General features: G+C 42.4%; 1 protein-coding gene across 2 annotated transcripts in view; it reads right to left on the reverse strand.

Moving 5' to 3' along the window:
• Positions 1-5,386: 5,386 nt before the first annotated feature.
• LOC140733775 (uncharacterized) overlaps positions 5,387-23,357 on the reverse strand; it is a 36,300-nt gene continuing 18,329 nt past the window's right edge. Inside the window, exons 1-2 of one of the 2 annotated variants that reach the window (XM_073057530.1) lie at positions 18,711-18,747; positions 5,387-10,933 (exon numbers count right to left, since the gene is read on the reverse strand). In XM_073057530.1, the coding sequence (XP_072913631.1) occupies positions 8,458-10,230 (1,773 nt within the window). In that variant the 5' untranslated portion in view covers positions 10,231-10,933; positions 18,711-18,747 and the 3' untranslated portion in view covers positions 5,387-8,457. Of the gene's footprint in view, positions 10,934-18,710; positions 18,748-23,357 lie in introns of those variants that run through there. The other variant, XM_073057532.1, reaches the window with a different exon arrangement.

Raw genomic sequence — 23,357 nt, forward strand, 5'->3', positions numbered from 1 at the left:
TTGAATTGGGTAAGGTGTGGGAAACAAGTAAGGAAGTTAGGGAACCTATGACAATTAAAGAGGTGGAAGTACTGGCGCTTTTAAGAAATTTAAAAGTGGATAAATCTCCGGGTCCTGACAGGATATTCCCCAGGACCTTGAGGGAAGTTTGTGTAGAGATAGCAGGAGCTCTGACAGAGATCTTTCAGATGTCATTAGAAACGGGGATTGTGCCGGAGGATTGGCGTATTGCTCATGTGGTTCCATTGTTTAAAAAGGGTTCTAGAAGTAAGCCTGGCAATTATAGACCTGTCAGTTTGACATCAGTGGTGGGTAAATTAATGGAAAGTATTTATAATTATCTGGATAGACAGGATCTGATTAGGAGTAGCCAGCATGGATTTGTGCGTGGAAGGTCATGTTTGACAAACCTTATTGAATTTTTTGAAGAAGTTACGAGGAATGTTGATGAGGGTAAGGCAGTGGATGTAGTCTATATGGACTTCATCAAGGCCTTTGACAAAGTTCCACATGGAAGGTTAGTTAAGAAGGTTCAGTCGTTAGGTATTAATGCTGGAGTAATAAAATGGATTCAACAGTGGCTAGATGAGAGATGCCAGAGAGTAGTGGTGGATAATTGTTTATCGGGATGGAGCCGGTGACTAGCGGGGTGCCTCAGGGATCTGTTTTGGGCCCAATGTTGTTTGTAATATACATAAATGATCTGGATGATGGGGTGCTAAATTGGATTAGTAAGTATGCCAATGATACTAAGGTAGGAGGTGTTGTGGATAATGAGGTGGGTTTTCAAAGCTTGCAGGGAGATTTATGCCAGTTAGAAGAATGGGCTGAACATTGGCAGATGGAGTTTAATGCTGAGAAGTGTGAGGTTCTACATTTTGGCAGGAATAATCCAAATAGAACATACAGGGTAAATGGTAGGGCATTGAGGAATGCAGTGGAACAGAGAGATCTAGGAATAACAGTGGATAGTTCCCTGAAGGTGGAATCTCATGTAGATAGGGTGGTGAAGAAGGCTTTTGGAACGCTGGCCTTTATAAATCAGAGCATTGAGTACAGAAGTTGGGATGTAATGTTAAAATTGTACAAGGCATTGGTAAGGCCAAATTTGGAATATTGTGTATAGTTCTGGTCACCGAATTATAAGAAAGATATCAATAAATTAGAGAGAGTGCAGAGACGATTTACTAGGATGTTACCTGGGTTTCAGCACTTAAGTTACAGAGAAAGGTTGAACAAGTTAGGTCTCTATTCATTGGAGCGTATAAGGTTGAGGGGGGATTTGATCAAGGTATTTAAAATTTTGAGAGGGATAGATAGAGTTGACGTGAATAGGCTGTTTCCATTGAGAGTAGGGGAGATTCAAACGAGAGGACATGATTTGAGAGTTAGGGGGCAAAAGTTTAAGGGAAACACGAGGGGGTATTTCTTTACTCAGAGAGTGATAGCTGTGTGGAATGAGCTTCCTGTAGAAGTAGTAGAGGCCAGTTCAGTTGTGTCATTTAAGGTAAAATTGGATAGGTATATGGACAGGAAAGGAGTGGAGGGTTATGGGCTGAGTGCAGGTAGGAGGGACTAGGTGAGATTAAGAGTTCGGCACAGACTAGGAGGGCCGGAATGGCCTGTTTCCGTGCTGTGATTGTTATATGTTATATGGAGTTTACTAATAATACCAAATCTCATAGGGATCTTCTTTATCATAAATCTTTTGTTAATTTACAGCAAATTTTATAGCCATAAATGCAAATACAGCAATAAGAAACCTTCATTTATATTTTTTACGTCAGACTTCAAACTATACATTAATACTTTGAAAACTTCCCATAACCAGAAAGATACAAAGACTGTACAAATTTGTCAACGTATTAGGCTATTTCTCGAAATGCTTTTGTTTTGCGACTCCTTTTAGATATAGTTCCTTCTGTCCAACAGGATTTAGAGCGGATTTTCTTTTTTATTTGTGTATTTAAAGTTAATAGTTGTATATTTGTTGCTGCTTATGTGTGATTCCTTGGCTTTGTTAGCATATGTTCAGTGTTTTTGTTAAAAGAGCTCAGAGAAAGGGTGCTGTGTCAGAGGGACGTCGGCAATGCGTACGCCTTTTGTATAACGGAATCTTGGTTAACCCCTTCAGTGCCCTACGCAGCAATTTGAATAGACGGATTCACAATACACCGTCAAGATAGAATTAGAATCAGGTTTATTATCAACGGCATATGACGTGAAATTTGTTAACTTAATAGCAGCAGTTCAATGCAACACATAATACCCAAAGAATGGTGAGTGCGTGGAATGGGCTGCAGGCAACAGTGGTGGAGGCAGATACGATGGGGTCTTTTAGGAGACTTTTGGATAGGTACATGGAGCTTAGAAAAATAGAGGGCTATGGGTAACCCTAGTAATTTCTAAGGTAGGGACATGATCGGCACAACTTTGTGAGCCGAAGAGCCTGTATTGTGCTGTAGGTTTTCTATGTTTCTATAATATAGAAGAAAAAATAAAACAATAATAAATAAGTAAATCTTATTCAGTACACTTTATACAGTGTACGTATACTGAATAGAATAAAAAATTGTGCAAAAAAACAGAAATACTACATATTTTTTAAAAAGTGAGATAGTGTCTAAGGGTTCGATGTCCATTTAGGAATCAGATGGCAGAGGGGAAGAAGTTGTTCTTGAATCGCTGAGTGTGTGCCTTCAGGCTTCTGTACCTCCCACCTGATGGTAACAGTGAGAAAGGGGAATGCCCTGGCTGCTGGAGCTACTTAATAATGGACACTGCTTTTCTGAGACACCACTCCTTGAAGTTGTCCTGGGTACTTTGTAGGCTACTACCCAAGATGGAGCTGACTAAATTTACAACCCTCTGCAGCTTTTTTTGGTCCTGTGCAGTAGCACCCCCCCCCCCCCCATACCAGACAATGATCCAGCCTGTCAGAATGCTCTCCACGGTACATCCATAGAAGTTTTTGAGTGTATTTGTTGACATACCAAATCTCTTCAAACTCCTAATAAAGTATAGCCGCTGGCTTGCCTTCTTCATAACTGCATCAATATGTTGGAACCAGGTTAGGTCCTCAGAGATCTTGACACCCAGGAACTTGAAACTGCTCACTCTCTCCACTTCTGATCCCTCTATGAGGATTGGTATGTGTTCCTTCGTCTTACCCTTCCAGAAGTCCACAATCCGCTTTTTCGTCTTACTGAAATTAAGTGCCAGATTGTTACTGTGGCACCACTCCACTAGTTGGCATATCTCACTCCTGTACGCCCTCTCGTCACCACATGAGGTTCTACCAACAATGGTTGTATCTTCAGCAAATTCATATGTAGTATTTGAGCAAAGTCTAGCCACACAGTCATAGGTATAAAGAGAGTAGTGGGCTAAGCACACAACCCTGGAGTGCACCAGTGTTGATCATCAGTGAGGAGGATGTGTTATCACCAATCTGCACAGATTGTGGTCTTCTGGTTAGGAAGTCGAGGATCCAATTGCAGAGGAAGGTACAGAGGCCCAGGTTCTGCAACTTCTCAATCAGGATTGTGGGAATGATGGTATTAAATGTTGAGCTATAGTCGATAAACAGCATCCTGACATGGTGTTTGTGTTGTCCAGGTGGTTTAAAGCCACAATGAGAGCCATTGAGATTGCATCTGCCATCAACCTATTGTGGCGAAAAGCAAATTGCAACAAGTTCAGTTAGGTTGCTCAAGGCTCTCAAAAGCAGAGATTGAGATAATGCCTCATGATCAACTCTTCGTGGTGAACTAATTTGTCGGTGACATCCCAATATTGCTCATCAGACATGGAATACCTCGCAATTAAGTGCCGACCATTTACCTGCAACACAAGATTTCAGCAATCTTTGGGGTAGCGGAGTACATTCCACCTCAGGCTAATGTCAAACAGGCTCTAGACGAACTGAGCGATGTAATCAATGGGCATGAAATGACACATCCTGATGCCTTCCCCATCATTTTGGGGAATTTTAACCAGGCCAGCATGATGCGTCACTAATTATTATCAAAAAGTCACCTGTAGGAAATAACACACTGAACCACTGTTGCACTAAGTTCAAGAGTGCCTACCATCCTATTCCATGCCCACTCTTTGGAAAGTCTATTCACCTGACTGTACTTCTATTCCCTGAGTATAGGCGGAGACCGAAGACTGCAGCACCAGAAGTGTGGACCAAGAATGTATGGACCAGGAAGGCACAGAAGCGCTGACAGAACTGCTTTAATCAGCGGACTGGACTGTGTTCAGCGAGACATCTTCAAGCCTGGATGAGTATGCCATAGTTGTGTGACGGGGTCCTGAATTACCCCTATGAACTGCGTTTTTGAAAAGAGGGAGGGAGTTGTTGTTCAACCCCGGACACCTTATTAAGAGAGAGAGAGAGAGACAAAGACTGCTCGGAGATAGTGTTATGGTTTCTCTGCAAGGATGTTTACACTTTTACAAGGACACTGTCAGCTTCTGTATTCTTACGGAGAGAGAAGGGAGGAACTGTTTGATGGACAGCTGGTGTTCAGCACGGTGAGATAAATAGGAGGTCCACTGATAGAACTACAGACACATAGTTTTGGACGCTGAATGAGCTTTATTGTGCCCACAGAAAAGGTGGGTTTTGGAGGATCGATCAGTGAGATATACCAATTAGTTGAGTGTTGTAACAACAACCTTGCACTCAAATTCAGCAAGACCAAAGAGCTGATTGTGGTCTTCAGAAAGGGTAAAATGAGATAACATAAACCAATCCTTATAAAGGGATCAGAAGTAGAGAGAGTGCACAATTTCTAGTTCCTGGGTATTAATATCTCTTGAGGACCTAACCTGGATATAACATATTGATGCAGCTATAAAGAAGGCAAGACAACAGCTATATTTCATTAAGAGTTCAAAGAGATTTGGTTTGCCAACCAAAATACTCAAAAACTTCTACAAATGTATCATGGAGAGCATTCTGACTGGCTGCATCACTGTCTGAATGCTGGGGGGGGGGGGGGGTGCAGTAGCGGCTGCTATTGCACAAGATCGTAGTATGTTGTAGAAACCTGTTAAATTATCTATCAAGGGTAACAGCCTCCACAGTATCCAAGACATTTTCAAGGCAGTTGCCCATCGTTAAAGATCTGCACCACTCAGGGCATGCCCTCTTCACATCTTTACCATTAGGAAGGAGGTACAGAAGTCTGAAGGCACACACTCAACTATCCAGGAACAGCTTCTTCCCCTCTGCCATCCAATTTCTACATGGACATTAAAGTCATTACTACTTTTTTGGATTGTTCCAAGCTCTAAATCCTGCCCACTATGCCAATTGATGAACTTTGGTGTTTAAACCAAGGTTCTTTTAGAAGTCAGAAGTGAGGCATAAAACTTGTTGCTTCACAATCATTTTATTAAAAGGTTTCAGAACAGGAACAGAACAGTGGCAGGGTCTATTACATGAAGAAGGAAGAAATTAAAGATGGTGCTGAACATAAAACAGCCACTTTTCTACCAAAAGATAAAAGATCTATTTAAATCCAGAGATAACAATAATCCATTAAAAAGTACTTAGTGAACACTACAGTAAAAATTAACCAAAAGCGAAAACACTTATTCAATTAATGAAGTACAAAGAAGCTCCAGAATTATACTTTGCATAGCACTACAGGCATATTAAATTGTCATGCAAACAAAGGCTACAAAATATATAGCAGATAATTAATTGTTAAACTGCAAAGAAATTGACAATTAAAATTAAGCAGTTAGATCCAAGGCTCTCGGCACCTGTGCGCTCAATTCACAGTAATAACACATCGTGACACAAAAATTTCTGGGTAAGAACAGTGCCACTGAAAGTGTTTACCCAAGAGGCAACAATCCAGTCAATATTTTTCAGAACTCAGCAGCCAGTTTAACACAGCAAGCAGGCACAAGTAATATACTTAATGTCAACAGGCACTGTGTCAACAGTCAAAATCAACTTTTTTTGTCTATCAGTCACCTTCCATATCTTGCTACTCTGTCATTCATCATCACACCCCCCACCAGCTTTGTTTCATAGAAACATAGAAAACCTACACCACCATACAGGCCCTTTGGCCCACAAAGCCAAACATGTCCTTACCTTAGAAATTACCTAGGGTTACCCATAGCCCTCTACTGTTCTAAGCTCCATGTACCTATTCCAGCAGTCTCTTAAAAGACCATATCGTTTCCTTTCTCCTCATATGCTTTTTCGACCACCACTGTCCAGTGCCCCAAACTCTGCTCGGTGCTAATGTGTCTCTGGTTTCTGACCCTGCTCCACTAGTCCCCATTTAGCTTTAAGACTTTAGAGAAGAGTGATGTATTTTAACAACCCAGCTTGAAACCCACAACCCTTTAGAAGCAGCAGAAATGTGCGTAATGTTGAATTGAACAGGGAATAAGGAAGTTAACTACCAATGTCATTCGTCCTTGGCCAAGAGATTTGAGAGACAAAAAAAGGTTCAAAAAGCTGGAGAATGATAGAGATCCTGAAAATTATAAGGCTAGCACTAATGAGCTTAAGAATGAAATTAAGAGAGCCAGAAGGGGCCGTGAGAAGGCCTTGGTGGGCAGGATTAAGGAAAACCCCAGGGGCATTCTACAAGTATGTAAAGAGCAAGAGGATAAGACGTCAGAGAATAGGACCTATCAAGTGTGGCAGTGCAAAAGTGTGTATGAAACCGGATGAGGTAACGGAGGTACTTAATGAATATTTTGCTTCAGTATTCACTACAGAAAAGGATCTTGGCGATTAGGGATGACTTGTAGCAGACTGAAAAACTTGGGCATATAGATATTAAGAAAGCGGATGTGCTGGAGCTTTTGGAAAGCATCAAGTTGGATAAGTCACCAGGACCGGTTGAGATATACTCCAGGCTACTGTGGGAGGCGAGGGAGGAGGAGATTGCTGAGTCTCTGGCGATGATCTTTGCATCATCAATGGAGATGGGAGAAGTTCCAGAGGATTGGAGGGTTGCAGACGTTGTTCTCTTATTCAGGAAAAGGAGTAGCGATAGCCCAGGAAATGTAAGACTAGTGAGGCTTACTTCAGTGGTTGGTAAGTTGATGGAGAAGATCCTGAGAGGCAGGATTTATGAACATTTGGTGAAGCAAAATATGATTAGGAATAGTCAGCATAGCTTTGTCAAAGGCAGGTCGTGCCTTATGAGCCTGATAGAATTTTTTGAGGATGTGACTAAATAAATTCATGTAGGTTAAGCAGTAGGTGTAGTGTATATGGATTTCAGTAATGTTACACTATATAGGACCCTGGTCAGACTCCACTTGAAGTTCTGTGCTCAGTTCTGGTCACCTCACTACTGGAAGGATGTTGAAACTATAGAAAGGGTGCAGAGAAGATTTACAAGGATTGGGGATCATGACCTATGAGAATAGGTTGAGTGAACTTAGCCTTTTCTCCTTGGAGTGTCAAGAGGATGAGAGGTGTCCTAATAGAGGTGTATAAGATGATAAGAGGCACTGATCGTGTGGATAGTCAGAGCCTTTTTCCCAGGGCTGAAATGGCTAACATGAAAGGGCATAATTTTAAGGTGCTTGGAAGCAGGTACAGAGGAGATGTAAGGGTAAGTTTTTTTTTAAACAGTGCGTGGAATAGGCAGCCGGCATCGGTGATGGAGGCAGATACGATAGGGTCTTTTAAGAGACTCTTGGATAGGTACTTGGAGCTTAGAAAAATAGATGGCTATGGGTAACCCTAGGTAATTTCTAAAGTAAGTACATGTTCAGCACAGTATTGTGGGCCGTAGGGCCTGTAATGTGCTTTAGAGTTCTACCTTCTATGTTCTATGATTTATTTCTCATAGATCCAGTCCATATTAAATTCCAGTCCTATGAAATCTAAGCCTGAAGTGAATCACCGCAACAGGGCTAGGTCCCCAGTGCGAGGTTTGGGCAATTTAAATGCTGGCCCAGATAGTCTGGGGGCTCCTCTCTCCATAATGCCAAGGCTGCGAAAGTTCATGTCTGTGAACTTTGCAACGATTTGCCCTGCTAATATGATGAACTGAATATCGAGGCTTTGGGGCAATTCCAGGCTGCTCTGGGAATTTGGATCCAAGGACTCAATTTGATTCAGAATGCTATTGTTGTTGCATGATTTGTGTTTGTTTTTCTTTTTCTCTGTGGGCACTGGGGCCTTGGCCTTATATTTTTTTTAATTTGGTTCTTTCAGGTTTCTTGCTTTGCAACTGCCTGAAGCAAACAAATCTGAAGGTTGTATTATTTATACATTCTTTGGCAATAAATGCACTTTGAATCTTTGAATAAAAGGTGAACATCAGCAGAAGAAACTCTCCCGTGCCCAGTGACCAGGGTGCAGAACTGGGTATGATGAGTACCAGCTATAATCGCAGAGTTCGACAACAAGTCACTTTTGAACTTGCCTCTGGATTAAACATCCAGCATGCAGCTTAATTAAACATTTTCACCAGTGTGCACTCGGTAGTGTAACACAAGTTTGGATGATTGACTGAATCTCTTCCCACATTCAGAGCAGGTAAATGGTTTCTCTCCAGTGTGAACTCGATAGTGTGACACAAGGGTGGATGACTGAGTGAATCCCTTCCCACATACAGTGCAGGTGAATGGCCTCTCCCCAGTATGAACCCAGTGATGTATCTGCAAGTGGACTGATTGAGTGAATCCCTTCCCACACTCAGAGCAGATGAACGGCCTCTCCCCAGTGTGTACTCGCTGATGTTCCTTCAGTAGAGATGATCGAGTGAATCCCTTCCCACACTCTGAGCATGTGAATGGCCTCTCCCCAGTGTGTACTCGCTGATGTACTTTCAAGTCAGATGACCGAGTGAATTCCTTCCCACAGTCTGAACAAGTGTACGGTTTCTCCCCAGTGTGAACTCGCAAATGTACTTTCAAGTCAGATGACCGAGTGAATTCCTTCCCACAGTCTGAGCAGATGAACGGCCTCTCTCCAGTGTGAACCCGCTGATGTTCGTTCAGTTGAGATGACTGAGTGAATCCCTTTCCACAGTCTGAGCAGGTGAATGGTTTCTCCCCGGTGTGAACTCGCTGGTGTCTCTGTAGTGTGGATGAGTGTGTGAATGCCTTCCCACATTCAGAGCAGGTAAATGGCCTCTCCCCAGTGTGAACTCGCTGATGTACTTTCAAGTCAGATGACCGCATGAATTCCTTCCCACAGTCTGAGCAGATGAAAAGTTTCTCCCCAGTGTGAACTCGCTGATGTTCATTTAGTTGAGATGACCGAGTAAATCCTTTTCCACAGTCTGAGCAGGTGAACGGCTTCTCTCCAGTGTGAATTCTCTGATGTTCATTGAGTTGAGATGACTGAGTGAATCCCTTCCCACAGTCTGAGCAGGTGAATGGTTTCTCCCCAGTGTGAACTCGCTGGTGCCTCTGCAGTGTGGATGACTGAGTGAATCCCTTCCCACAGTCTGAGCAAGTGAACGGCCTCTCCCCAGTGTGTATTCGTTTATGTACTTTCAAGTCAGATGACCGAGTGAATTGCTTCCCGCAATCTGAGCAGAAGAACGGTTTCTCCCCAGTGTGAACTCGCTGATGTTCATTCAGTTGAGATGACCGAGTGAATCCCTTCCCACAGTCAGAGCAGGTGAACGGCCTCTCTCCAGTGTGAACTCGCTGATGTATTTTTAAGTAAGATGACTGAGTGAATCCCTTTCCACAGTCTGAGCAGGTGAATGGTTTCTCCCCAGTGTGAATTCGCTGATGTTCATTCAGCTGAGATGACTGAGTGAATCCCTTCCCACATTCAAAGCAGTTGAATGGCCTCTCTCCAGTGTGAACTGTCTGGTGTGCCAATAGGTGAGATGACCGAGTGAATCCCTTCCCACAGTCTGAGCAACAGAATGGCCTCTCTCCAGAGTGTACTCGCTGATGTTCTTTCAAGTCAGATGACCGAGTGAATTTTCTCCCACAGTCTGAGCAGGTGAATGGCCTCTCTCCGGTGTGCACCCGCTGATGTTCCTTCAGTTGAAATGACCGAGCAAACCCTTTCCCGCATTCAGAGCAGGTGAACGGTCTCTCCCCAGTATGAATTTGATAGTGCAACACAAGGGTGGACGACTGAGTGAATCCCTTCCCACATTCTGAGCAGGTGAATGGCTTCTCCCCAGTGTGAACTCGCTGGTGTCTCTGTAGGGTGGATGAGTGTGTGAATGCCTTCCCACATTCAGAGCAGGTGAACAGCATCTCCCCAGTACAAACTGACTGGTTGCCAATAGTTCAGATGACTGAATGAATCCCTTTCCACACAGAACAGATGAATTGTCTCTCATATGAGCTCAGTGGTGTCTGTAAGTTGGATTATTTTGTGTATGCCTATCCAGTCTTAGCAGGTAGATGGCCTCTCCTCAATGTGAACTGACTGGTGTGTCAGTGGATGTGATTATTGAGTGACTCTCTTCCCACATTTAGTGCAGAAGTAGTCTACCGAGTGTGAACTCACTCATGTGCTAGCAGACTAGATGACTGAGTGAAGTTCTTCCCACATTACAGAACAGTGTCTGCTGTGGGACAAGTGACTGAATCTCTTCCCACAATCTGACCAGGTCAATGTCCTCTCACTGGTGAATTTTCTGATATACTTTTAACTTCGATGACAAAATTAATCACTTCCCACAGTCAAAACAAGTGGAACATCTCACTATGGTGTGAATGTGCTGATGTATCTTCAGGCTGGATGACTGAGTAGATCCGCTCCCACACACACAGCGGGTAGGCTACGACTGAATTCTTTCCCACACTGAGAGAAGGAGAATGGTATCTAACTGCGATCAATTCTCTGGCAATTCAGAAAATCAGATGGCCCTTGCACAATGAATACAGTTGAAGAACTGATCTCTAGTGAATAAATGCTGGTGTGTTCTCAGCTCCCTGGTTCCAGTGGATTACACTGAGGAAGAACAGAAAAATTCATTTCAGACACAAAACATGTTTTCAGCTGAGATATATCTTCATCTTCAAATATCAACAACAGTTATATTGATGTAGCAAAACAAATATATGGTCACTTTTTAAATATCTGGACAGCAACAGCAAAACTAATGTGTTTGAGATTCCCATACACAAATTTTCTGCTGCTGCTAGCCTGTAAAAATATTTACAAAAGACATCAATGGGTGAAGGACAATATTTCAGGTGAGATTTTAGTCTGTGGTGAGCTCTGATATCACATTTTACAGTGTTCAACTCAAATTGGAGGAACTTCTCATCCTCTAACTGGGCATGGATTAGACATCCTGAATGACCATCAAATTCTCTGACTGTATTTCTATCTGCAGCAGAAGAGTAAACAAAGCAAAAATCTGCAGATGCTGGAAATCTGAACAACATACAGAAAATGCTAGAGGAACTCAGCAGGCCAGGCAGCATCTAAGAAGAGTACAGTTAACGTTTTGGGCCAAAACCCTTCGGCAGGACTGGAGAGAAAAAAAAAACAAACATTATTTTTTCTCAAGTTCTGCCAAAAGGTTTAGGCCCAAAACATCAACTTTTTCCTAGATACTGCCTGGCCTACTGAGTTCCTTCAGCATTTTGTGTGTGTTGTATTGCCCTTCACCAATCTGTGACTCGGCTCAGTTGGTCTCTCTCTATTAGCATTATTTCAAGTTCTGATCGTGTCCCACAGTGGGAGGTCAGTCATCTTTCTAATTGGAGTGTGCCAGTTTTGTGATGTGAAAGCTACAGGTCACTTTTTATCCAGGACAAAGGAGTTTGGTATTATTATATACCCAGAGAGAATAGTACAAAACAAGTTTTCATGGGTAGAAAGGTCCAAAACAAAAGGAGGTAGAACAAATGTATTTTCTCAAGAACTAAAGATGAAAAAAGGACCTCGTTCTACTACTTGACATTTTCAAACACTGGAAAACAGACTCTAAGAACCAAAGAACACTACAGCACAGAAAACAGGCCATTTGGCCCTTCCAGTCTGTGCCAAAACTTTATTCCACTAGTCCCATTGACCTGCACCCAGTCCAAAACCCTCCAGACATCTCCCATCCATGAATCTATCCAAGTTATTCTTAAAACTTAAGAAGTGAGTCCGCATTTACCATGTCAGATGACAGCTCATTCCACACTCCCACCACTCTGAGTGAAGTTCCCCCAAACCTTTCCCCTTTCACCCTAAAGCCGCGTCCTCTCCTATTTATCTAATCTAACTGGAAAGAGCTTACTCACATTTACTCTGTCTATACCCCTCATAATTTTGCAAACCTCTATCAAATCCCCCCTCATTCCTCTACGCTCCAAGGAATAAAGTCCTAACCTGTTCAATCTTTCCCTGTAACTCAACTCCTGAAGACCGGGTAACATCCTAGTAAATCTTCTCTGCACTCTTTCAATCTTACTGATATCCTTCCTATAATTAGGTGACCAGAACTGCACACAATACTCCAAATTTGGCCTCACCAATGTCTTATACAACCTCAGCATAACATCCCAACTCCTATACCCAATACTTTGATTTATGAATGCCAGGATGCCAAAAGCCTTCTTTACAACCCTGTCTACCTGTGACGCCACTTTCAGGGAAACTCCCAGATCCCTTTGTTCCTCCACACTCCTCAGTGCCCTACCATTTACTGTGTATGTCCTACCTTGATTTGTTCTTCCAAAATGCAACACCTCACACTTGTCTGCATTAAATTCCATCTGCCATTTTCTGGCCCATTATTCCAGTTGGTCCACATCCCTCTGCAAACTTTGAAAGCCTTCCTCACTGTCCACAGCACCTCCAATCTTAGTATCATCAGCAAACTTGCTGATCCAATTTACCATATTATCATCTGGATCATTGATATAGACAACAAACAACAATGATCCCAGGCACACCACTAGTCACGGGCCTCCAGTCTGAGAAGCAACCATCCACTACCACTCTCTGTTTTCTCCCACACAGCCAATTTCAAATCCAGTTAACAACCTCTCCATGGATACCTAGTGTCTGAACCTTCTGAATTAACCTCCCATGTGAGACCTTGTCAAAGGCTTTACTAAAGTCCATGTAGATAACATCCATAGCCTTTCCTTCATCTACCTTCTTGGTAACTTCCTCGAAAAACTCTACAAGATTCGTTAACCATGATCTACCACACACAAAGCCATGCTGTCTATGCTTAATCAGCCCTTAGCTGTCCAAATACTTGTATATCCAATCTCTGAGCCAATAGGCTGGACCTGGACTTATTTCCACTTGGCATAATTTACTTATTATTTAATTATTTATGGTTTTATATTGCTATATTTCTACACTATTCTTGGTTGGTGCGACTGTAACAAAATCCAATTTCTCTCGGGATCAATAAAGTGTGTCTGTCTGTCTGTCTCTCAGAACACCTTCCAATAATTTACCTACTGATGATGTCAGACTCACCTGCCTGTAATTACCTGGTTTACTTTTGGAGCCTTTTTTAAACAACAGAACAACATGAGTTACCCTCCAATCCTCCAGCACTGCACCCATGGCTAAGGACATTTTAAATATTTCTGCCAGGGCCCTGCAATTTCTACACTAGTCTCTCAAGGTCCAAGGAAATATCATGTCAGGCCCGGGGGATTTATCTACCTTTATTCGCTGTAAAGCAGCAAGCACCACCTCTTCTTTAATCTCTATATGCTCCATGACACTACTGCTTATTTCCCTTCCTTCCATATATGCTATGCCAGTTTCCTGAGTAAATAATGATGCAAAAAAACTGTTTAAGATCTTCCCCACATCTTGCGCGGCTCCACACATGGACGACCATTCTGATCTTCTAGGGGACCAATTTTGTCCCTTACTATCCTTTTATTCTTAATATACTTGTAGAAACCCTTCAGGTTTACCTTCACATTATCTGCCAAAGCAACCTCATTTCTTCTTTTTGCCTTCCTGATTTCCTTCTTTAGTATTTTCTTGCATTTTCTATACTCTTCAAGTACCTCATTTGTTCTTTATTGCCTATACCTGCTATACACCTCTCTCTCTTTCTTAACCAGATCGCCAATATCCCTTGAAAACCAAGGTTCCCTATATTTGTTAACTTTGCCTTTAATCCTGGCAGGAACATGCAAACTCTGCACTCTCAAAATCTTGCCTTTGAAGGCCTTCCACTTACTGAACACACCCTTGCCAGAAAACAACTTATCCCAATCCACTCTTCCTAGATCCTTTCTCATTTCCACAAAATTGACCCTTCCCCAATTTAGAACCTCAACTCGAGGAGCAGACCTATCCTTATCCATAATTAACTTGAAACTAATGATATAATGGTCACTGGACCCAAATGTTACACCTGACCTGTCTGGTTCCCTAATAGGAGATCAAGTATTGCATCCTCTCGCGTAGGTACCTCTATATATTGATTTAGAAAACTTTCCTGAACACATTTGACAAACCCCAAGGCAACGTATTGGGTAGGTCATGACAGCTGAGATTGGCCCCGTGGTTTGTTCATCCTGCAGCATGTGGGAAATTAGGGATACTTCCAGTGTCCCTGACGACTATGTGTGCAGGAAGTGTGTCCAACTGCAGCTTCTGGCAGACGGCATTGAGCGGCTGGAGCTGCGATTGGTTTCATACTGGAGCATCCGCGATGCTGAGAAAGTCATGAATAGCACGTTCAGTGAGTTGGCCACACCGCAGGTAAAGGCTACACAGGCAAAAAGGGAAGGGGTGGCCACTAGACAGCGTAGCAGTAGGCAGGTAGTGCAGGAGTCCCCTGAGGTCATCTCCCTCCTAAACAGATATACTATTCTGGATACTGTTGGGGGAGATTTCTCATCAGGGGAAGGCAGCAGCAGCCAAGTTCATGGCACATTGGCTGGCTCTGTGGCACAGGAGGGAAGGAAAAGGAGTGGGAGAGCTATAGTGATAGGGGATTCAATTGTAAGGGGAATACATAGGCGTTTCTGCGGCCGCAAACGAGGCTCCAGGATGGTACATTGCCTCCCTGGTGCAAGGGTCAAGGATGTCTCTGAGTGACTGCAGGACATTCTGGAATGGGAGGGTGAACAGCCAGTGGTCGTGGTGCACATAGGTACCAACGATATAGGTAAAAAATGGGATGAGGTCCTACAAGGTGAATTTAGGGAGTTAGGAGATAAACTAAAAAGTAGGACCACAAAGGTAATAATCTCTGGATTACTACCAGTGCCATGTGCTAGTCAGAGTAGAAATAGGAGGATATTTCAGATGAATACGTGGCTTGAAAAATGGTGCAAGGGGGAGGGATTCAAATTTCTGGGGCATTGGAACCAGTCCTGGGGGAGGTGGGACGGGTACAAACAGGACGGTCTGCACCTGGGCTGGACTGGAACCAATGTCCTAAGGGGAGCGTTTGCTAATGCTGTTCAGGAGGCTTTAAACTAATGTGGCAGGAGGATGGGAACAAGTGCAGAGAGACAGAGGGGTGTAAAATGAGGGTAGAAGCAAAAAGTAGTAAGGTGAAAAGTAAAAGTGGCAGGCAGTCAAATCCGGGGCAAAAATCAAAAAGGGCCACTTTTCAACATAATTGTATAAGGGCTAAGAGTGTTGTAAAAACAAGCCTGAAGACTTTATGTGTCAATGCAAGGAGCATTCGTAACAAGGTGGATGAATTGAATGTGCAGATACTTATTAATGAAAATGATATAGTTGGGATCACAGAGACATGGTTCCAGGGTGACCAAGAATGGGAGCTCAACATCCAGGGATATTCAGTATTCAGGAGGGATAGACAGGAAAGAAAAGGAGGTGGGGTAGCATTGCTGGTTAGAGAGGAGATTAACGCAATAGAAAGGAAGGACATTAGCCTGGAGGATGTGGAATCGATATGGGTAGAGCTGCGTAACACTAAGGGACAGAAAACGCTGGTGGGAGTTGTGTACAGGCCACCTAACTGTAATAGTGAGGTTGGGGATGGCATTAAACAGGAAATTAGAAATGCGTGCAATAAAGGAACAGTAGTTATAATGGGTGACTTCAATCTACATATATCGGGTGAACCAAATTGGTAAGGGTGCTGAGGAAGAGGATTTCTTGGAATGTATGCGGGATGGTTTTCTGAAACAACATGTCGAGGAACCAACTAGAGAGCAGGCCATTCTAGATTAGGTATTGAGCAATGAGGAGGGGTTAGTTAGCAATCTTGTCGTGCGCAGCCCCTTGGGTAAGAGTGACCATAATATGGTGGAATTCTTCATTAAGATGGAGAGTGACATAGTTTATTTCAGAAACAAAGGTTCTGAACTTAAAGAAGGGTAACTTTGAAGGTATGAGACATGAATTAGCTAAGATAGACTGGCAAATGATACTTAAAGGGTTGACGGTGGATATGCAATGGCAAGCATTTAAAGATCACATGGATGAACTACAACAATTGTTCATCCCAGTTTGACAAAAGAATAAACCAGGGAAGGTAGTGCACCCATGGCTGACAAGGGAAATTAGGGATAGTATCGTCCAAAGAAGAAGCATACAAATTAGCCAGAAAAAGCTGCACATCTGAGGACCAGGAGAAATTCAGAGTCCAGCAGAGGAGGACAAAGGGCTTAATTAGGAAAGGGAAAAAAAGATTATGAGAGAAAGCTGGCAGGGAACATAAAAACTGACTGTAAAAGCTTTTATAGATATGTGAAAAGAAAAAGATTGGCTAAGACAAATGTAGGTCCCTTACAGTCAGAAACTGGTGAATTGATCATGGGGAACAAGGACATGGTAGACCAATTGAATAATTACTTTGGTTCTGTCTTCACTAAGGAGGACATAAATAATCTTCCGAAAACAGTAGGGGACTGAGGATCTAGTGAGATGGAGGAACTGAGGGAAATACATGTTAGTAGGGAAGTGGTGTTAGGTAAATTGAAGGAATTAAAGGCAGATAAAACCCTGGGGCCAGATAGTCTGCATCCCAGAGTGCTTAAGGAAGTAACCCAAGAAATAGTGGATGCATTCGTGATAATTTTTCAAAACTCCTTAGATTCTGGATTAGTTCCTGAGGATTGGAGGGTGGCTAATGTAACCCCACTTTTTAAAAAAGCAGGGAGAGAAAAACCGGGTAATTATAGACCGGTTAGCCTGACATCAGTGGTGGGGAAAATGCTAGAGTCGATGATCAAAGATGTGATAACAGCACATTCGGAAAGCGGTGAAATCATCGGACAAAGTCAGCATGGATTTGTGAAAGGAAAATCATGTCTGACGAATCTTAAAGAATTTTTTGAAGATGTAACTAGTAGAATGGATAGGGGAAAGCCAGTGGATGTGGTATATTTAGATTTTCAAAAGGCTTTTGACAAGGTCCCACACAGGAGATTAGTGTGCAAACTTAAAGCACACGGTATTGGGGGTATGGTATTGATGTGGATAGAGAATTGGTTGGCAGACAGGAAGCAAATATTGGGAGTAAACGGGACCTTTTCAGAATGGAAGGCAGTGACTAGTGGGGTACCGCAAGGCTCAGTGCTGGGACCCCAGTTATTTACAATATATTAATGATTTAGACAAGGGAATTAAATGCAGCATCTCCAAGTTTGCAGATGACATGAAGCTGGGCGGCGGTGTTAGCTGTGAGGAGGATGCTAAAAGGATGCAGGGTGACTTGGATAGATTAGGTGAGTGGGCAAATTCATGGCAGATGCAATTTAATGTGGATAAATGTGAGGTTATCCAATTTGGTTGCAAGAACAGGAAAACAGATTATTATCTGAATGGTGGCCAATTAGGAAAAGGGGAGGTGCAACGAGATCTGGGTGTCATTGTACACCAGTCATTGAAAGTGGGCATGCAGGTACAGCAGGCGGTGAAAAAGGCAAATGGTATGTTGGCATTCATAGCAAAAGGATTCGAGTACAGGAGCAGGGAGGTTCTATTGCAGTTGTACAAGGCCTTGGTGAGACCACACCTAGAGTATTGTGTGCGGTTTTGGTCCCCTAATCTGAGGAAAGACATTCTTGCCATAGAGGGAGTACAAAGAAGGTTCACCAGATTGATTCCTGGGATGGCAGGACTTTCATATGAAGAAAGACTGGATTGACTAGGCTTATAGTCGCTGGAATTTAGAAGATTGAGGGGTGATATTGAAACGTATAAATTTCTAAAGGGATTGGGCAGGCTAGATGTAGGAAGATTGTTTCCGATGTTGGGGAAGTCCAGAACGAGGGGTCACAGTTTAAGGATAAAGGGGAAGCCTTTTAGGACCGAGATGAGGAAAAACTTCTTCACACAGAGAGTGGTGAATCTGTGGAATTCTCTGCCACAGGAAACAGTTGAGGCCGGTTCATTGGCTATATTTAAGAGGAAGTTAGATATGGCCCTTGTGACTAAAGTTCCTTGTTCTTGGATTTAGAGAGATGGAGCTCGGCAGTGTCTGGGAGATCCATCCGCTCCCATTCCCTGCGCCTCACTTCCAAACTGACTCGGGCTGGCGGGGAAAGTGCTAGTGAAGTCACCTATGGCTGCCTCTTTTCCCAGAAACTCCCACGAACGAGCGACCCAACGATGCGCATTAGCGGAAATAGCGCCAAGCCGATCAAAAATGGAAAACTCTTCGGGGCCCGAGGCCGAATCGTGGGCTAAGAGAGACGGAAAGGATCGGACTGCCTGGGTTTTGTGGGGCAACGATGCGTTCGGAGCTCAGAGCAATTGTCACTCAGGCGCGGTGAGGACGCTGGTGCCGACGAAACCCCGCTGGGAGCCCGGCTCCTACCTGCTGTAGATCCTCCTAAGCTTCCCGTTCATTGAGCGCATGTGCGAGTTTCCGGAATGACGTGACCCTTACGCCTGCGCATTTGATCGCCTGGTCACCGAGAGCGAATTCTGAAGCGTGGAGGTATCTGGGTATCTCAGGTGCCATGCACTGTAACGTGTCTGCAACCAATGGTTCCCCTATGCTACAGATTCAAAAACAGTCAATGTTTCTTTCTCTCTCTCTGTAGAACTCTCAGCAGTTACATTAACGCAGCAAACTCACAAAAACAATGTACTCAATATTCATAAGACATCGGAGCAGAATGCGCCATTTGGCCCACCGAATCTGCTCTGTCATTCAATCATGGCTAACCCCTTTCTCTCCCCTCCTCAGCCCCAATTCCCGGCCTTATCCCTGTAACCCTTGATGCTGTGGACAATCAATCTCCGCCTTAAATACCACCCAACAACCTGGCCTCCATAGCTGTCTATGGTAATAAATTCCACACATTCACCATACTCTGGCTTAAGAAATCTCTCTGCATCTTTGTTTTCAATGGACGCCCAGCTTCCTGCTTAGCTCTCCAAATTCTCTGTTCAGAACATCTTTGCTTTTCCTTCCTATGGGACATTGGAAAAAAAGTTGAATTTCCCCATGGGGATGAATAAAGTATCTATCTATCTATCTATCTATCTATCTATGTCATTGGTACCAATATGGCTACTCCATCTCTCCCTCCTGTAGACACAATCAGAGGTGTCCCTGACACTGACACATTCCATCCAGGTGTTCATTTCACATCCATAGAATCTCCTGTCTGTTCCTCTGACTATTGAATCCCCTATCACTACCACTGCCCTCTTCTCCCTCTTTCCCTTCTGCACTATGGAGCGATGTTCAATGCCAGTAACCTGGTCTCTGTGGCATTCAAAATCAATGGTATTCTGTGTGCCAAATGTCAAAGTCCAACCCATTTACAAATGCAGATAGAAACCACATGAGATTCTGCAGATGCTGGAAATATAGAGCAGCACACACAAAGTGCTGTAGGGGGGAGGGAACATACCCTAACCCTAATCCAGGGGACAGAACTTACATATAATTGGTCTCCCCGAGGATATCGAGAAAGGAGACCCTTCAAAATTCTTCTCTGAACTCCTATAATTTTGGATTTAAAAGTATCCAACTGTTTAACCGTCGAGGATAATTTTTGTTCCAGATTCTCAATTTTCAAATCCCTCTTCCGAGTATCGTCTTGCAGTCCTGCGATTTTGGTTTGATGCTGTTTACCTTCGAGACCAAGCGATTCCAAAGAATCCTGGAATGACTTTAAGTCTTCTTTAATACTTTGACATTGTTCATTGAATTTTACATTTAAGAGATCCAACATCATACCATGTTAATTCAGTATGCTTAGATTTAGCTTTTTTCTTCTTTCCGTTGCCGTCAGAATCTTTCCCGTTTTTTAGGATCTCGCCCTTTAGATCATAAACCTATTTCTGAGCTCATATCTTCAAAATTCACGGTACAAACTCGAAGGTAATTCAAAAGAAATAATAAAAGTATTCTAGTGTAGGTAAGAATAGATTAAATAAGGGTGATCATGGGTTAAAAAAAAGTAAAGGTAATGGAGCGAATCCAAAGCTGACCTCACTCCATGAGTGCCTGCTGGAGAATCCCTGGCATCCGATTTCTAAATGGACTTTGAAGCTTTGGACACTACCTCACTTTTTTTTAATATACAGTATTTCTGTCTTGGCACATTTTTTAATAATCTATTCAATATAGGTAATTGATTTACTTATTTACTTATTATTATGTTTTATTTTATTTATTATTTTTTTCTCTCTCCTAGATTATGTATTGCATTGAACTGCTGCTGCTAAGTTAACAAATTTCAGTCACATGCTGGTGATAATAAATCTGATTTTGATTCTGATGGAGGAGTTGGCCAGAATTGATTGGAAAAGAACGGAGGCAGGGATGACAGCAAACAGCAATGGCTGGAAGCAATCCTAAGGCATAGGAAATATACATTCAAAAGAGGAAGACATATTCTAAAGGAAACATGACACTACAGATGCTAACAAGAGAGGTCAAAGCCAACATAAAAACCAAAGAGACTAATAGAGCAAAAATTAGTAAAAAATTAGAGGATTGGGAAGCTTTTAAAATCGAACAGGTCAATCAAAAAAATCATTAAGAAGGTAAAGATGGAATATGAAAGTAAGGTAGCCAATAATATTAAAAAGGATACCAAAAGATTCCTCAGGAACATAAAATGTAAAAGAGAGGCAAGAGTGGATATTAGACCATTGAAAAACAATACTGGAGAGGTAGTAATTAGGAACAAGGAAATGGCTGATTAATCAAATAAGTATTTTGCATCTGTCTTCACTGTAGAATACACTAGTAGCATGGTGGAAGTACCAGGAGTCAGGGATCTTGAAGTGTGTGAAGTTACCATTACTAGAGATAAGGTTCTTGGGAAACTGAAAAGCCTGAAGATAGATAAGACACCTGAACCAGATGGTGCACACCTCAGGGTTCTGAAAGGGGTGGTTAAAAAGAACATGGAGGCATGTTGCAAGAATCACTAGATTCTGAAATTGTTCTGGAATACTAGAAGATTACAAATATAACTCCTCTCCTTAAGGAAGTAAACCATAGGCCAGTTATTCTGACCTCATGGTTAGGATAATGTTGGAGTCAATTATTAAGCATGAGGTCTCAGGGTAATTTGAGGCACATGATAAAATAGGCTGTAGTCAGCATGGTTTCCTCAAGGGAAAATCTTGCCTGACATATCTGTTGGAATTCTTTGAAGAAATAGCAAGCAGGATAGACAAACGAGAATCAGTTGATGTTGTATACTTGGATTTTCAAAAGGCCTTTGACAAGGTGCCACATATCAGGCTGCTTCACAGGTTACAAGCTATGTTCCCTCTAAGCTGTACACGTCTGTGTGTGCACACACGTTTTTCAACCAGCGCACACAGGAAACTAATGTGCACACAGAAGGTTAGTTACCTAAAATAACGTAGCAATTAATAATTATACTTATTGAAAATAATGTTTTACCGAAATGTTTCTGTTAACTAGTTAGTCGGTTTTTCAAATACCACAATGCACGTCACTAATTTACATCACCTCACCTTTCCTGTTGCAGCTTGTACAGCTGCATCACAGCAGCAGCCATCTTTGGTGGACAGTGTTTATATCGTAAAGTTTACAAAGATCTGTTTCAAATCCTGTAGATAGCTTACTAAGTTTTTATTGAAAAAAATATTGATTCACTATGTTGAATTCAAAAGAAGCGAAGGGCGTGAAGCGCAAAAGAACTGCAAATTTGTTTAAGGTTGAATGGCTTAACAAAATAGTAGAAACTGCTACACCGAAAACATCACAGTAGATACAAGTTCACTGTTGACTTTTATAAATAGTCATTGTGTTCATTCTAAAGGGATTGGACAGGCTAGATGCAGGAAGATTGTTTCCGATGTTGGGGAAGTCCAGAATGCGGGGTCACAGTTTAAGGATAAAGGGGAAGCCTTTTAGGACCGAGATGAGGAAAAACTTCTTCACACAGAGAGTGGTGAATCTGTGGAATTCTCTGCCACAGGAAACAGTTGAAGCCGGTTCATTGACTATATTTAAGAGGAAGTTAGATATGGCCCTTGTGGCTAAAGGGATCAGGGGGTATGGAGAGAAAGCAGGTACAGGGTTCTGAGTTGGATGATCAGCCATGATCATACTGAATGGCGGTGCAGGCTCGAAGGGCTGAAGGGCCTACTCCTGCACCTATTTTCTATGTTTCTAAGAAAGGTTTCCTGAAGATGAGGTACAAGCTTTTGATTTCTCCGCAATTGCAGATTGTGACTTTACATTTGGCGATGAACAAGTTAATGCCTTATGTCTAAAATATCATGATTTTCTAGCTAAAAATACTGTAATAGTTAGACAGTTTAATGATTTCAAATTTTCCGTGCAAGAAATTAAATCCAAACTGATTTCAAACTTTGCTCAAATGGTGGCATTTGTACCTCGAAATGAACAGTTTTGCGACCTTGCATAGTTGATGGACATTGGGGGAACCTTTCTTGTTTGGGGACATTGGGGGAACCTTTCAGTGCAGACTGTGAGCAAGGTTTTAGCCTAATGAATCAACTCAAAAACAAGCTGAGAAACCGTTTAGGTGAATGTCATTTGGATATGTTAATAAGAATCAAAAACTATCAATTGGATAGAAGTTCTATTAGTCCAGATAGAGTTTACAAAGAATGGGTAAATGCCAAAGACAGGAGAGAGAAAAAATAACTGAGCGACTTAAATATGTATGTTATTTTGTTGTTATTCTGTGCAGTTTTATGTCAAATGTTTTGTAAACCTACATAAACTGTGCCATGTGTGCATTCGGTGCGCACATACTTTTGTCATAGGAAAAAAAATTGCACAACATAAGATTTTTGCATGCACTGACTACTAAAAATTAGAAGGAACATTGGCTACGAGCCCATGGTATTACAAGAAAAATTCTAGCAGGGATAAAGCAATGGCTAATTGGCAGGAGACAAAGAGTAGGAATAAAGGAAGCTTTTTCTGGTTGACTGCCAGTGACTAATGGTGTTCCATGGTGGTCTGTGTTGGGATTGATTCTTTTTACAT

The sequence above is a fragment of the Hemitrygon akajei genome, chromosome 9, assembly GCF_048418815.1.
Source record: "Hemitrygon akajei chromosome 9, sHemAka1.3, whole genome shotgun sequence".
Taxonomy (NCBI): domain Eukaryota; kingdom Metazoa; phylum Chordata; class Chondrichthyes; order Myliobatiformes; family Dasyatidae; genus Hemitrygon; species Hemitrygon akajei.